General features: G+C 44.8%; 1 protein-coding gene across 4 annotated transcripts in view; it reads left to right on the top strand.

Moving 5' to 3' along the window:
- The window catches only part of PHRF1 (PHD and ring finger domains 1), a 1,670,136-nt gene that overhangs the window by 284,538 nt on the left and 1,368,371 nt on the right, over positions 1–17,227 (top strand). For all 4 annotated transcript variants that reach the window (XM_044059137.1, XM_044059136.1, XM_044059138.1 and 1 more), the window contains exon 3: positions 12,514–12,686. In XM_044059137.1, the coding sequence (XP_043915072.1) occupies positions 12,514–12,686 (173 nt within the window). The remainder of the gene's footprint in view (positions 1–12,513; positions 12,687–17,227) is intronic.

Genomic DNA, 17,227 nt, shown 5'->3' on the forward strand with positions numbered 1-17,227 from the left:
CGTAGCCTTTCCGACGCAGATTTGGACCAGATGATGCGAAGGTTTCTCCAAGCCCAACTGCAGATGGGAGTGCTTCTGCCTCCCCGCCCCCCCCCTCCGGGGGGGGGAGCTCGACATCTTTCTTTGCCCCGATAGCTCCTTCTCCGACCCACTTCCCAGGTTCAGAGCCGAGCAGCCTTGGAGCCGGAGGTGGGTCGGCGCCGACAGTATTGGGTACTTCGGCGCCGACTCTTCCCTCGAGCCTGTCGGATCTGGGGTCTCGGAGCCATGGGCTGAGCGTCAGAGCCGAGGGAATCAGTGTGTCTTTGACTCTGTCCAGTTCGGAGCACACTGGTCTGTCGGATCCGATGACTTCGGCCCCGATCCGTCCATCGGATCCGAGCGAGGGTCTGCTCTCGGATCCCAGAGAGAGCGGCTCTCCTTCGGTTTTCGATGTGGTGGAGAGGGCACCGTCGAGTGCTTCCAGGCCCCCCCGGTCCTTGCTACAGCTCCACCCCCACACTCCCTCTCTGTTGGGTCCGGCTTCCATCACCCGGCCCCAGGGACAGCCTGCTTTGATGTCCCAGGTCGTTCCCCTGGAACAGGACGTGGCTGGTGAGACGTCCTCGGACAGCCCCCCCGAGGACGTCCCTCACAAGCGAAAGTGTAAGAGGAGGCACGTGGACCCCCCCGTGACCTTGACTGATGACACGGATTTGGATGAAGGGGAACGCTCCCCTAGGTCACCCCCCGAGGATGTCTCCTTCGGAGACATCATGGAAATGCTCGGCATAAGAGGGGGCGTGGTCTGCCCCAAGGCTTCCTCAGACTAATCCGTGTTCCTGGAGGCATTCGAAGCAGGCCCATCTACCTCTTGGGTGACCCCTCCGCCTGACCCCTTATTGGACCTTATTTCCACTAGGGCATGGAAGGAGCCGGACACTGTGGAGCCAGTCGCCAAATGCCTGGGCAAGATCCTTCGTCCGCCCTCCGAGATGTCCCATTGGAGCAAGGGTCCCCCCGTAGATGCCATGTTGGTGGCGGCGGCCACCAAGAGGGAATTAGCTCAGGAGAGTCCATCGTTCCATCCAACGAGCATGGAGTCCCGTTTGATGGACAGTTTAGGGAAGCGGGCCTTTAGTTCAGCGACCTTCTCGGTGAGGTCTCTGAACTACATGGCACATGATATTCGACTGCAGCGGGACCTTATCAAAAAATACGCTGCTTTGCCCCGGAGTCCATGTCGGTGGAGGACAAACGGTTGTACTCCACTCGGATGGCCGCTCTCAGGTCCATATCTAACACCTGTATGCGGCTGTTGTCCCACGCCACAGAGGGAGCCGCTAGAGCCAGTGGAGCAGGCCTCGTCATGCGACGTCAGGCCTGGCTCCGGCATTGCGATTTCGCAGAACCCTTCAAGGCGTCATTTGCAAATGCCCCTTTCGATTGTTATGCCCTGTTTGGCAAGACCATTCACGAGACTTTGGTCCAGAGCGAAAAGGACAGGAAGACGTCTGCCGTCTGAGTCCGCTTCTTTGCTTCCCAGAGCTCCTTCTCCAAGAACCAAAAGGGACAGAAGAAGATGTGGTTCCAGAAGTCGCAACAATCCAAGTCCGCTCTGGACCCCCAGTCCTTCCGTGGCAGAGGACAGGGAGGATGTCGCCCTAAAGGCAGCGGGGGCCCAAGGAATGGTGGGTCCAGAGAAGCTTTCTCTGACCGGCCCACCCAGCAACCCTGAGGGGTTGCCCAACTGCTCCTCTCCGGAGGCAGTCGGGGGACGTGTTTCGAGGCACCTGGCAGCTTGGGAGTCCATCACAACAGACCGCTGGATGCTTTGCATCATATCCAGAGGATACTAAATTCCCTTTTCTCACATCCCTCACCAACCCAACGACATCCCACCCGATCAGAGGGAGGCTGTAGCTGCGGAAATTCAACAGCTCTTAGGAAAAAGAGCCATCCAACACATCCCCCCAGACCAGTTCGGATTGGATTACTACTCCAGGTTCTTTTTGGTGCCAAAAAAGACGGGGGACCTAAGGCCAATCCTCGATCTCTCCCTCCTGAACCTGTCAGTAACCAAAGAGAAGTTCCGGATGGTCACTCTTCAATCCATTCTCTCACTGTTGCGGGAGAGTGACTGGATGTGCTCGATAGACCTCAAGGATGCGTATTACCACATTTTGATGGACGAATGATCCAGGAGGTTTCTCCGCTTCTGGTTAGGAGCCAGTCATTATCAGTTCAGGGTCCTTCCCTTCGGTCTCATCTCAGCCCCCAGGGTGTTCACCAAGGTATTAGCAGTGATAGCAGCCCACCTGAGGCTCCAGGGAATGCAGATGTTTCCATACCTAGACGACTGGCTCCTGACCGCCCCAACAAGGCATCTACTCTGCTCAACCAGGAATTACTTTCTCCACCTTGCTCCCCGGCTGGGGATCACCGTCAACACGGACAAATCCTTTCTCAACCAACTTACTAGCCTTCTTAACCACTGAGCGACTTCACACCCTGAGGGTACATGTGCGGGCCATTTTACTGTCATCAGCTCCCCCGGCGGGATTGGTCCTGAGGGCGCTGGGCTCCATGGCGGCCACAATTACCCTGCTCCCCATGGCTCGCCTGAACATGAGGGTTTTGCAGTGGACTCTCCAAGTCCAATGGTCCTTCCGTCGATACCCTCTGTCACCCCATTCCCCTCAGCAAGGCTTGCAAAAGGGCTCTCGCATGGTGGTTGCAATCACCGGATCTCCAAGCGGGACGCCCTTTCTCCATGGCCCTCCACTCGCCACGGTGACCACGGATGCCTCTTGCCTCAGGTGGGGGGGGCATTATGTGGGCAGGACGGTCCAAGGCACGTGGTATGATAGAGACCTCATTGCATATAAATGTTCTAGAGATGAGGGCAGTGCTTTTGTCGTTGCAAGCACTTCAGAGCCTTCTTCCTACAGGAACAGTTGCAGTTCAGTCAGACATGTCTGTGGTCTGGTACATCAACAAACGGGGGGGAACCAGGTCCTACCCACTCTGTCGAGAAGCTATGAGAGTGTGGGAATAGGCGATCTCCACCAACTGCTTTCTTACTGCAACGCACATTCCGGGACGGTCCGACATCCTGGCGGACAAACTCAGTCACACCTTACTGTCTCCTTACGAGTGGTGTCTCAATCCCCAGGTAGCGAAGCAGATATTTGCCGTATGGGGACGACCCTGTTGCGATCTCTTCGCCTCTCCTTCAAACATGAAATGCAACAGCTACTTTGCTCCAATTCCCCCTGCCGGGGAATCCCCAAGAGACGCTCTGGTGCATGCTTGGCCTCCCGGTCTACTCTATGCTTAACCCCCTCTACCTCTGATGCTGAAGCTTCTACAGAAAGCCAGTCGGTTGGGGAGCAAAATGATCCTCATTGCCCCATTCTGGCCTGGTCAAGCTTGGTTCCCGTACCTCTGGTCTCATCTGGTGACTCCGCCTTGGATTCTAGATCCCCTCCCGGATCTGATTTCCCACCCCCTAGGCCTCCCAGTCCCGAACCTGGACAATCTCAAGTTTACGGCTTGGTTGCTCCAGTTCCACTCTTAGCTAGGACTCCCGGTATCTCCTCCCCAGTTAAAGCTATCCTAGTAGCAGCAGACAAGCCTTCTACTAGGAAAGTCTGTAGTAGTAAATGGAGACGTTTCGCTATTTGGGCAGAGCGTCGGAACCTGGACCCTTTCACAGCTCTGTTACCCGCCATTTTGGATTTCCTTTCAGGGCTTTTTCATCAGGGGGCTAGCTGTTCCACAGTCAAAGTTCAACTACGAGCTATCTCTCATTACCACATGGAACATGAACTGGGTCCATTGATCACCACGAAGGTATGTAAGACCTTTCTGAAGGGCACCTTCCTACTTAGACCTCCAATAAAGGAAGTAGTGCCTCCCTGGGATTTGACTTTAGTACTTCAGGTCTTGACAGCTCCCCCCTTTGAACCTGCAGCTTCAGCTGATCTCAAACATTTGTCATGGAAAACAGCCTTTCTCGTTGCTATTACTTCAGCTAGGAGGGTCTCTGAACTTCAAGCCCTATGTGTAAAACCTCCTTACTTGACCTTCCACAAGGATAGGGTTTACCTCAGGACCAATCCCTCATTCCTTCCTAAGATTGCTTCCGAGGCAAATATTAACCAATCCATTAATCTGCCAGTTTTCTTTCCTGAATACCAGAATAAAGGATAATACAAACTACATTCTGTAGATGTGCATTGACAGCTACGTTTTTACATTCATAGAACGGCTGGTCATAGACAGTCCGACCAGTTGTTCGTCTCCTTTGCCAAATTTAACTTATGTAAGTCTGTGTCGAAGGTCACCTTGTCGAGGTGGATTTCGCAATGCATCCTTTTGGCTTATGAAAGTTCTGGCAGGCTCGCACCTCATGGAGTCCGTGCCTCTTCTACTCAGACCATGTCTACTTTTGCTGCCTTTCGGTCTAGAGTACCCCTGGATGATATTTGTTCAGCAGCCACTTGGGCTTCACCTCATAACTTCATCAGCCATTATAAATTGGATATTATCTGTAGAGGGAGAGCATCCTTTGGCTCTGCAGTGCTCCGGAACATCCTTCCATGAAGGCCGCCCAAGGTCCAGGTAGCTGGGGACTCTGTTCCAAAGGTTGCTGACAAATGGTTAACTACTTCAGATTAAGAAGTTATGTCCTCACCATAACATTCCATCTGAGTAGGTAAACTTCATTTGTCTGCAACTGTCCCAACCTCCTTCCCCCTGACCTTCGGATGTTGTTTGGCCAGAGGTTTTACTCTGCCCTTTAAGGAAGGTAGTTTCCTTTCTCAGCCTTATTGGTTATGGGCAAACTTGATCTGAGGTCAGTCAGGGTTGGCAGGGGGTTATGGGTGAAGGGGAGGAGCTAGGAGCTAGGATCTAAGCTATGAAAGATTGTCGGCTCGGATCCGAGGTTGGATCCGATTCCCAAAGGTTGCAGACAAATTAAGTTTACCTACTCAGATGGAACGTTATGGTGAGTACATAACTTCTTAGAATGGCTGAAGACCTTTTAACTTTAATTAGTGGAAGCCAGCCTTCTCCCTCTAAAGGACAAATAATTGATTTTCTTTCTGATTCTACAGACCATGAGTCTGATGACTGTGATCCCTCTGATTACCAGGACAATACTCTTATCTACCTATGAGGATTCATATGCAGAGGAATTCCATTCCCTCTGCCTCCCCTCCAGAGGACTTTTCTTTTGGTGAAACCTTACATACTTTGAGAGCATTTCTACTGGGAATGCCAGTACTACCATCAGTCCAAAAACAGAATCAGATAATTTTTAGACTTGCCCCAGCACAGGCCTCTAGCTATACCCCCTGTCCTGGACATTGTAGATGTCTCCATGGAATCCAGTCTTACTCCTGATACTTTACCACCAGCTTCTGGAGAGTCTGACAGGTACTACAGAGTACCTGACTCTCTCAAATTTCTCTTTAAGAATCCCTCTGCGGATCCAGAGACTATATCCAGGGACCTAAAGGCATTAAAGCTACTATAGCCAAAAACCCTACCCCTTCGGACAGCGATTCTAGAGCTTAAGACAGATGGGATAAGAAGGTATATACTTCTGCAACTCTTACCATCATGGATTTGAATTGCCAGTTTCACATGTTGAAGTACCAGCAGCATATTATGGAACTAATTAAACAAAAATATGTTGCTGCTTCTAGATTGTAGAGAAAATAAAGATTTACAACAGCTAATGCATTCTGCAAACCAAGTTAGTAAACCTAGTTTGCAGTGTGGTTTTGATGCTTAGAAGCATCTTGCAGAGCTGCTGTCACTGGGTCTGTACTGAGAAGGCATGCTTGGCTGAAGGAGCAAATCTTGCCAGACCATGTCAAAGCAACATTATTAGCTGCTCCATTAAACCAGGAAAAATTGTGTGGCACAAAAGCAGAAGTTGTTCTTAAAAAGATGGACGAAAAAGTTAAATCTATGCAAACTGATTTTTTACAGGTGCCAGCCACCTAGGTTTCAGTGGGCATTGGCCTTCTAAAACTGGTCCTTTGCAGTCCGTCCCAGACATTCTCAGTCCAAACCCAAAGGCAGCCAGCCACCAAGACTACAGTCTCAGGTATGTAGAGATCTAAACAATGGAGTGCTCCCTCCTCTAAAACGGAGTGGTAAGCCACCCCCTATGGGAAAAGTTCACAATGACTTGACTAGCTTCCTTCCCAGCAGAGCCCAGGTACTTGCACCCCTAGGAGGAAAACTCGCCCTGCATGCACAAAACTGGATATCCATTACCCAGGACTGGTGGGTCCTTAACATTGTATCCCAGGGATACAGATTCTACTTCCACTCACTGCCAACCCCAAGTGGCTTGCCAGACCTTCCTCCAAACAAGTGGGCAGAGGCTCAAAAGCAAGTGCTTTATCTTATCAGTATCAGGGCTATTCAACCTATGCCTATAGAGCAAAGGGGACATGGTTTCTACTCCAGAGTATTCCTGGTGCCCAGAAAAGAGGGCTTTTGCCGTCCTATTCTAGATCTGTCAATTATCAACACTTTCCTGGTGGTCCCAAAATTCAAAATGTTGACTCTGCAACAGCTTCTTCCTATGCTATCCAAGGACACCTGGCTAGTCACCCTAGACTTAAAAGAAGCTTACCTGCACATCCCCATAAGGGAATCTTGTGGGAAATATCTACGTTTCAGGGCAGGTTCTATACACTATCAGTTCTCTGCACTTCCTTTAGGCTTAATTACTGAGCCCAGGGTATTTACAGAGTGCCTGGCTCCAGTCAATTGCATACTGTAGGCAGAGAAATATTCATATTTACCCATACTTGGACGATTGCCTGATTCATGCGGGCAGTCAAGAATTGCTGCTTCAGCACATGGCATATGTAGAGGCTTCTAACTTCTCTGGGGTACACCATCAATGAAAAGAAATCACAACTGATGCCCAGCAAAAGATTGTATTCCTGGGAGCAAGTTTGAACACAGCTTCCCAGATGGCATTCCTCACTCCAGAAAAACAGGCTTATTTGACAGACTACTTCAAATTAATGGCCACGAAAACCCAGCTATCTGCAAGAAAAATACTGTAAGCCCTAGGATTCACGGCCTCATGCATTCCACTAATTCCATATGCAAGACTGCATATGAGGAAGCTTCAGTGGTACTTAAAAAGTTTCTGGTGTCAACATTATCAGGATCTGGAAACACTGATTTCTATCATTCCGTGTCTAAGGGCAGAGTTCCTTTGGTGGACAGAGGCATGCAACCACAAGGGACTTCCTTTCACTCAACCCCTCACCGTCCAAACCCTGACAACAGATGCATCAGACTACGCGTGGGGAGCTCGCATGTCAGGCAAATGCATTCAAGGCAAATGGAGCCCAGAACAAGTTCCCCTGCATATCAATCAAAAAGAAATGTTAGCTGGACAGAATGCTCTGACAGACTCCAAGTGCCTTATCCTTCCAGGATAACTCCTGATAAACACAAACAACACCACAGTTATGTGGTACATAAACAAGCAGGGGGCAACTCATTCCTACCTTCTCTGCAGGTTAACCATGGCCCTGTGGAACACAGCCCTGGGCAACCAAGTGCACCTGCCAGCTCAATTCCTGCCAGGCAAACAAAATTCACTGGCAGACGACTTAAGCAGAAACCTACTGGACCCACACGATTGGAAGCTGGAACCCAACTCATTCCAACTTCTATTCCACAGGTGGGGGACTCCAGAGGTGGACCTCTTTGCCTCCCCTCAAAACCATTAATTAAGCAGATTTTGCACCAGAAATCCCCACAGCCAAGCATGGAAATTGGATGCCCTATCCCTACATGTTAAAACCTCTCAATTTATGCCTTTCCCCCTCAGCCCCTCCTCTCAAAAGTACTACTCAAGATCAAACAAGTCAGACCAAGGATGATCCTTACTGCCCCAGACTGGCCATGCCAACACTAGTACCCACTCCTACACAGTCTGACAGCATTGCCACCCTGGCACCTACATCAGAAACCCCTCCCTGCTGTCCCAGCAGGAGGGACAAATTTTTGCATCCACAGCTGCAAACCGTGAACCTTGCAGCCTGGCTTATCCCCTGAATACACCACCAGCAACCCTCGGCAAACAGGTGCTGGACGTCATCCTTGAGGCCAGAAGACCTAGTTCTAGGAAATCCTATTCAGAAAAGAGGAAAGGATATTGTTCTTGGAGCCAATCTCAAGGAAAGGACACAGCTGTGCTGTCCGTACCTCGTATCCTAGAGTACCTAGCAGAGCTACTCCTCAAAGGCCTATCCTTCTCATCAGGTAAAATTCATGCCTCTGCCATTTCAGCTCATTACAGTACTGAGCCACCTCTATTTTCTCACCCTCTCATCAACCAGTTCCTGAGAGGAGCTAACAGTTTAAGGCCTCCGAAGAGAGCTCCCACCCCTGCCTGGGACCTTTACTTTGTACTAGAGAAGCTCACACTTCCCCCTTTTGAGCCTGCTGCTACAGCAGAGTTAAAATTCCTCTCTCTGGAAACAGCCTTACTTCTGGCCATCACTTTAGTAAGAGTGTCTGAGTTACAGGTACTAATGGCTGTGGAGCCCTTCATTATTTTCCATGCGGACATGATTTCCCTCAGGGCTAACCCATCATTTATGCCCAAGGTGGTATCCAGTTTGGCGTTAAACCAATCCATCCTTTTACCAACCTTTTTTCCTAATCCTCAGATTAAAGGAGAAGGGATTCTGCACTCCTTGGACGTGCACATACAGCTCAGGTTCTACCTTGACAGAACTAAACCTTTCAGAAAATCTGACCAGCTGTTAGTCAGCTTCACCACAGGGGCTGAGGGCAAGGCCATTTGAAAGCAAACCGTTTCCAAATGGATAGCAAACTGCATCCATTTCTGCTACAAACCTCTTGGAAAACATACCCCACAGGGTGTCAGAACTCATTCCATTAGGGGTACCTCAACCTCTACAGCATTCCTCAGGGGAGTCCTTACCATGGACACCCTAGAAGCTGCAACCTGGAGTTCTGTACACACCTTCACCAAGCATTGCCACTTACCTATTTTTTCTAAATCCAGAGCTGGATTTGCCACAGCAGTCTTACAGGGCCTGCTAGCCACCCCCAGTACTTCTTGACTGCCTCCTCCCTTCCTCAGTTTTGGTAATCAACCCAAGTGTGATAACTGCAACAATGAAACATGAATAACATAGTACAGTTGTGTACACTTACCATAAATGTATATGTTCGAGTTATTCACTGTTGCATTCCTGGTTATTCTCCCTTCAGCCCCGTCTTTTCTATTCCTTCCACTTATCCTCTTTTTCGCCGTATCTTATTGAAATGATATTTACTTTTTACTGGAGGTGTTCCACACCATGTAATTGCTTCCTATTTTGGGGTCTTCTGACATCTGGGGCAAGAAAAACTGATGTAATTGCATCGGCTGCATGTTTTGTACCCCTGATGATATGATGTCATGGAAGAGGCGACAGCATCTGACGCAGAAATCCCAAGACTGTAGTATTCGGACCGATTGAGGGCTACCTTTAGGCAGATAACCCCAAGTGTGATGAATGCAACAGTGAATACACTCTTACATCTACATTTGTGGTACATGTACACAACTGTACTTTTGGGAACTGGCACAAAAAATGGGTCTTAATCTTCTGGCCCAGGGCAGGAGACAGCATTATAGATGTACTGAAAAGAATTTGCATAAAATCAGATGGAGGATGTTGAAAATAGAGGTGGTGTGAAAACTGGGTCACAAGCAGGGTGATTCAGAAGCAGGTCTTGATGCTTCATTTCAGAAAAATATACATAATGGTGCTGCAGAAGAGAGCATGAAAGACTGTTGTCATTACCTTCCTACGAGTGTATCTGTTTACGCCTTTTTCTGCTGCACCTCTCACCCCCAGTGTGCTTCAAAAGATTGGGGCGAATGGACCAGGGGTGTTCTAATAGCTTCTTTTGGTTCTCAGTACTCTTGCGTATAATCAAAGAGGAACTATGGGTACTGCCACAGCAGGTGGACTTGCTCACCCAGAACAAGGGGTCCAGCTTACAGCTCTACCTTGACACAATGAAGCTGACAGAGTGGATGATTAAATACTTCCTCCAGGTATTTATTTTCAGGGGATAACTTGTTTGTTTTAAAGGAGGCCAGACCACTTGGCAGCAGGAGCTGTTACACTTCTAATAGACACTGTTTTCTTACTGGTAGCGTAACAGAGAACAATAGACACTTCAAACTGGGGCTACCCTTGGGCCTTATATATTCTGAACTCCAGTAAAAAGGTTTCTCTTTATTTATTTTATTTAACATTTGTTAACCGGCAAAGTCTGACTTGGAACAAAGCCAATTTTCAGGAAAGGCCCAAGAAGAAACTCTCCAGCCGCATATCTTTGTAATGTGGGGGGAAACCGGAGTACCCAGAGAAAAGCCATACAAATGCAGGGAGGACCTGCAGACTCCGCAAAGAAGACACTCCAGCCAATGCTTTCATTTAAAATATATACACTAACCTTTTCTGCTTGTTTGCCTCTGGACCTCCCAGTTTTCTCACCCAGCCCAAAATCATTTCTTAAAAAGGTTTCTAGATTTGATACCACTCAAAGGAAGCCAGTCCCTTTCCCTAGGATCTTAATTTTCTGCTAGAAAAGCTTATACTCCCCATTCCACCACCACCACACTTTGACCCTTCTGTTTAAGCTGACCTTAAGGTGCTGCACTGGAGGACTGCTCTACTTGTGCCACTGAATTCTAACAGGTGCATCTCTGAATTACAAGCTTTAATGTGTAAGGAGCCTTTCCTGACTTTTTCACAAAAACAGGTTATCCTGTGCACTAACTGCCTGTCCTTTGTCAAAGGTGGTGTCTGAGGTATATCTGAATCAGGCTATAAATCGTACTTTTTCCCACATCCCCACAGTGTTAAAGGTGAGAGCCCGCTGCATTCCTTTGATGTGTTAATTTCTCAGATTTTACTTGGACAAAACATAATCTTGCAGGAAGTCAGAATAACTTTGTCCTTTTCTAAGCCTTCACTAAGTGAATTGCTAACTTTTTTTTGCTGTTGTTGGAAGCTTGCACTCTGCAGTGTCTGAGGATATTCCTCTAAGGTTACTGCTACTACGACAGCCTTTTTTGGGAGGGGGTATTCTCAGAATATACTAGTGGCAGCAACTTAGACCTTTGTCCACCCCTTTTCCAGGTGTTGTAATGTAGGAGCTTGGTTCAGGGCAGAAATTACTTCAAACTTCCTCCAGTGGCTGCTTGCTACCAGCCCAATTTCCCAACTCTTACTATTTCTGGGAGTCCTTTTCAAGAGTCATTACTGACATTTTGAACTATGAAGAACATAGTACATTTGCGTTATAAATTTTACCACAGTTGTAGATGTTGCAGTACCAGTTCCCTACCACCTGCCCAAGTCTTTACACCTAGGGTTAGGATGTCTGCACCTTTCTTTACCTTATCCTTCTACCCTAGGTGGGTCCCTTTTGTTACTTGCCCTTTCAGTCTATGAATAGACCAGGTTGTGCTCCACATATGCTGGAGATTGTGTAATTTCAGATTGGGAAAGGAAGACTGAAGAATAGTGCCAACTCATGACTTTTTGTATTATTGGCATCCTGATGTTGGAAGGAGAGGGTGTCTGCTGGACTGTGGGGAAAGGTGAAGCCTCTGATGTTTTGGCCAGTCTTGGGTTTCTGTAAGGTAGGAAATAACCAAGGGTGAGTACTGTAACTGTGAATTCAGTCAAACAGCTATGTTTATGAGAAGTACCTAACACAGCTGTGCTGTTCAGTGTAAAACAACTAAACAGTCTCAGTTGTATGGAGAAAGCTGTAGTGGTGTAAATTCTGCTTTTGGCGCTTGCTGGAAGCTAGAACAATTTTTGAAGATTTGAGTATTTTATTTCATATTAAAGTTGACTGAGCAATATTTTGAATTAACTTATGTCATATACTAAATGTTTGATTTTTTTTTTCTTTAATATTATCGTGCAGTATGATCAAGGGATGTGGCGAGGGGGTCTTGCCACATATAATTTTAGTAGCTATTGATTTCTGACTGAGTTTAGTCTGTACAAAATTTTTCATAATTAGGATTTGGTTGATTTTATGTTCCTGTAAAACTCAATTCTTCCATTTTCAAATATGTGCTTCATCCCTTTAATGGTTGTATGGGAGCCTGCACCTATCCCAGCTTTCAGTAGCACAAGATAGTGAAGCTAATGCTGTTTAAATGTTACCAGGTAAAGTGTGCTGTACCCGTGCATATTTATACATTCTAGATAATGATGCAACAGTTCCAACTTTATTACTTGATGTTTCTAAAAGCACTCATCACTGTGCCATACAGAAAGTTGCAAGAATATACAGAACAAGGATGTAAATTGCTGTCTTTGTCTGGTGGGATATTTTCTCATGTTCTGTAAATATGTTGTTAAACTGTATGATGCTTTTTATGACTTCAGATGTGTTTTATTCTTGTATTTTTTTCCCTACTTTTTTTAGACAGTGGAAATGTAACAGAGGATGAAGTGACTGCTATCTTAGCTGAAGAATTTCCAAGTACTTCTAGACATCTGAGATCCATAAGAACTCGTGCCATTGCTAGGACTCGTCAGAGTGAGAGAGTCAGAGCAACTGTGAACCGAAATAGAATCATACACGCACGGAGAAGTCGGGTACTGCATTTTTAGTTTTGTGAATACTTTGCTTAATCATTTGTGCAGTTAAAAAAAAAAAAAAAAAAAGCTGCTGTTTTTATTTAGGCATGATAGTTTGGAGTGATATAAATGGCATTACGGTTTCTTGAAATACTGTCACTGGCCAGTATTTTAGTTTCAGTAAAAAGCTAAGGGTGGATTAAGTCCTCCAGATTTCAGTCTTTATTATCAAATAGTTACCGCAAGTCGGTTAATAAAAATATCCAGTTATGTACCGTATGATGAATCTTGGTCTCCAATATGGGTCAAGATCTGGTATAACTATATACGTTCATTCAAAATTAATCCTCAGTCTATCTCCTTTCTCACACCTGTTGGTGAATTTAACATTAAGTTTTTGCCTCTTCTAAAAAACAAAATTCTTATTTTTCATGATCTGATGAAATTCCTTCATTTGCAAAATACAATCCCCATTCTTCAACCCATACATCTGAATCAAATTTAAAAGTCAGTAATAAAATGATTGACCTATCTAACTTTCCTATTATCAAGAAGGCTACAGTCTGGCATTTTTATAGTACAAAAAATGCAGCAGAGGTTAAAACTTTATTTGGGACTCCTAATAAATAAGACCCTATTTTAAGACAACTCAGTTCACTTATAAAACAAAAATTCCTTAAATACAGAGTTATGGAACAAGATATTCAATTAAACACAATCAATCATCAATTCGCTCTCCCTAAAAAAACAAAATGATCTGACATACTTATAAACTTGCGTCGTCCGTTATACATAGTCATTCACTTTTATTTTCCAAATAATGGGATTCGATACAGGATGAAATCTCTAGCGAATCTAAGTATGAAGCAGTCAGAAATGCACTAAACTTGACCCCCTTTCAAAAATCTAATTTACACACAGCTAATGATAAATAATAACTCTTACTACACCCTAGTTGTTTTACAAAAATGTGGATGTAATAAAAACTTAACATGTCCTTTCTGCACTCTCCCTCATGTTGACATAATACACATGTTCTGGAGTTGTAAGACCATCTATAAACTCTGGTGCTCCCTCAGAATTCAATTAGAAAAAATGGGGTATGAGAAAACGACATTTTCTTGGCAAACTATGATCCTTAATATTGTTCCTATTCAAATCAGAGGTATTCGCAGTCATGTTCTTGTCTCAGTTTGTACTCTCCTTAAATATTTCATTACTAAAAATTGGATCAAGTCCCTCAGCAATTTCATGGGAAAACTTAAAAGGATATGGCAATAAAATATATATCAGCTCACAAAATGTGCGGGAATAGCAAAAAGAAAAAGAATTATTTTAAAAAATATTGGGAAAATCTCTTTGATCTAATCCGGAATAAGTAAAATCCAGCAACATTTTTTGATACACATTTGCATTCCAAGCTGGATCCTTTTTGTACTAGGCACGGTCCAAAATTATTTGATAATGTAAACATTACACTTTGCTAATTGTCCTATGTCATTTTATTCGGAGAGGTCCTCTTCTGACATCCATGATGTAAATGTATTGTAAATATGGTGTAAATAGGTTTTTAGGACATGTATAGTTTACTTTAGGTGGTGTACCCCCAAAATAGTTAATAGTTTATACTTTATATAATAGTATGTTATCTGATTAAAGTTATCCTCCTCTTGGGAGGCCTGATTTCTATTTGTATTATGTTTTTCTGGGGCACCCTAGTGAATTTTTTACCCATTCAGGAGTAAGGTACTTGTTACAATAACTGCTTGTCTATAAATCAAAACTTGTTAACTGTTTGTATTAATTTAGAATGTACTTTACTTTCTTTTTCTTGGTGTGATGTACCTTACAAGTTCCTTATCTTGTATTCATTTTCATTTCTTTTTTGTAAAAGTTTTAAAACTAATAAAAATATTTTGGGGGCGGGGGAAGCTGGCTAAGAAATTGCATTCTAGGAACCTCCTTAATAGCTTAGTATGTGATTCTTGTTTGCTTAAGCCATCCTCTTACAATCTAATTGTGATATTAGGTGTAGCAGAAGGTGTTTTGCCATTTTTCTTTTGGAATGTTTTCATAATTTAATGTTTTTTTAACGAGTAACATTGACCTGTGGCAGAGCCTATTAACAGACTTGCCATTTTAAGTTTGCATTTGTATGGTCTTTCCTCCTTTTTTATTGGCAGTATGACAGTGCTGGTAACAAAAGATTCTTTCTATAGTTAGTCATCATTGGAAAACTGTGTGGCATAGGTGAAAGCCCTATGTCTGTCTATAGTTTTGCACCCCCATTTTCTCAAGCCAGACTGACTTCGTCTTTGGGATGTTGGCATGTTTTTTTTACATAAAGCTGGTGTTAGCAGGTACCTTCTTCATTTCATTAGTGTTGCATTGAATGCAAGTCCTGTGTGTTGTACAGTCATCAGTCTGGTGTAAAGTTTGGCTAGACTGGTGCGATAAGTGCCCACTATTTTTTACGATAGTACATTGGAGTGTTTAGTCTGGAATTATCCGGCTTCTCATTGTGGTCTTTGCTGTCTCTGGCCCAGGCTTTATTATGTGCATGCAAGCAAGTACTAGATTCCTCACAAAAATTTATTTCAATGCATCTGTTGTGTGGGACCAAACCATGGTCTCCTTTAGTGTAATTCGGTGGGGAAACTTTATGAAGAAGAGAGTTAGCCCTGGAAGCTTATCTGGGCAGACAAAGACTTCAGTCCTTCACCAAATAAGCCACCATGTCTGCTGATTCACAGCAGTTTACCATTGAGTATGTCCCTTTGAAAAAGAAAAAAAAAAGGTGCATAAAAAAAGTAGAAGCCAGACCATCACAGACTGGGCAAATGAGAGCCCAGCGAAGCATCCTTTAGTCTTTCTGGTCATCCAAAGTGTGAAGACATTGGCACCATGGAGCATAAAACCCTGGGAATCTATGAGACCTCTGGTTTTGATTACCTTGAGTTAGCAATTGTTTACCCAAACGTTAGACTAGGCTACTTTTGTGTTGTCACATCAGGGAAGGCAACATCCCCATATTGATTTATAGAGGTAGTCAATAATAAGTTGGCACTCAGAGTCACTGGCATGCAAGCTTTCAAATCTCTGGATGCAAGTTGTGCTTCCAGGGTAGTAATATCAGAAAAAGGGGCATCTGCCATTTCTCAAATACTGCCATATAATGGGAGTCACTAGCATGCCCTCTCACTCAGGACTGGTTCACATTAACTTGGGATTTTCTTAAGTTCATTCAAAACCTTCCACAAAGACCAGGCCAACAGTCTTTGTCGGGGATATCTTCACAAAAGAATAACAGGAAGTCTTCACCTGAGAAGGACTCTACTTATTCTGGATGGCAAGAAAAACTGTAGATGATAAATCCCTGTATTCTGTGATACTGAAAGAGAGGGCACACTGTCCTCTGGGTCTTGTTCAGATAGTACATGTGAAAAGCCACAGAAGTTTCAGATTCCCAGAAGAAGCAGACAGACTTTGTGTTGAGACTCCTCCACAGAAGCCGATGGCTATTTCTGATGTCTTAGAGGCCTTGCAGGATGCTTTTGAGGTAGCATCCCTGGAACTGAATTTCCAAATCAGTCTACCCCAAGGGAACCAGAGTGGATTTACAGGGGTCAGAATCCTTACAGACATTAATAAAATGACCTTGTGGCAGATTTCCTTGGAGCTGTGTTGGTTCCAGGTAATGGTACTCTTGTTTATTACTGGGAAGGTAGGATTTTAACTGTTACAGAACACTTGAGCAATCATAGCAGTCAGAGCCTTTATCTGTCAAAACTCTCATGGTTAAATGTCAGAAGATCTCTTAAGAGCTAAGTGACACTATTTGGAAATTATGAATGATTCTTTAAAGCCTAAATTAGGCACATTTGCCCATACTGCTTTGTGGACTGACATGCTATCAAGTATGGATGCTGTTTAATTCAGTAAATCTGATCCGACCTGTGGGTCTTGGGCTTCGGATCTGTTCCGACGCATCAGCATTAATGCTCCAGCCTTGAGACCCTTTAACAAGCTCCCTCCTATAATGCTGTGGTGCCCTGCATTACCTTAGATCTTGTTTGCTGGAATTGTGTACAGAGACAGATCTCTACTTGCTTGGCAAAAAGCTAAGTGCTCCCACCTCACTGTAACAAATTTTCTAATTTCTTAATATTTCTTCTCTTGGATTAGGAGTAGTTAAGATTTGTTGATATAATTTGGGATTATTCCTTGAATTTAGCTCCTTTTCTCATTTGCTTTTTCCCGCTGTCAGGCATTCTGTTAAAAATAATTCAACACAAGCTTTCTGATATTTATTGTGTTTGATATATTTTCTTATACAGTCTGTTTTAGTAGCAATGGCATGTCTTTAGTTTGTGAGTGTTTAGATGTCCTTCAAGAATGCAACTGCAGTCATAACATATGGGTTGTCCTGCCTCAGGCAGCCCTCGGTCGGCCGAATTCCAAAGTCTGGGTCCGGCGTCGGCTGGTGTTGCCTCCTCTCCGACGTCACAACGGCTGGAGTATAAAGGCATCGGCCGACGCCATCTTCTTCAGTCTTTCTT

Source organism: Protopterus annectens, chromosome 17.part0 (assembly GCF_019279795.1).
Source record: "Protopterus annectens isolate FY-2018-M chromosome 17.part0, PAN1.0, whole genome shotgun sequence".
Taxonomy (NCBI): Eukaryota; Metazoa; Chordata; order Ceratodontiformes; family Protopteridae; genus Protopterus; species Protopterus annectens.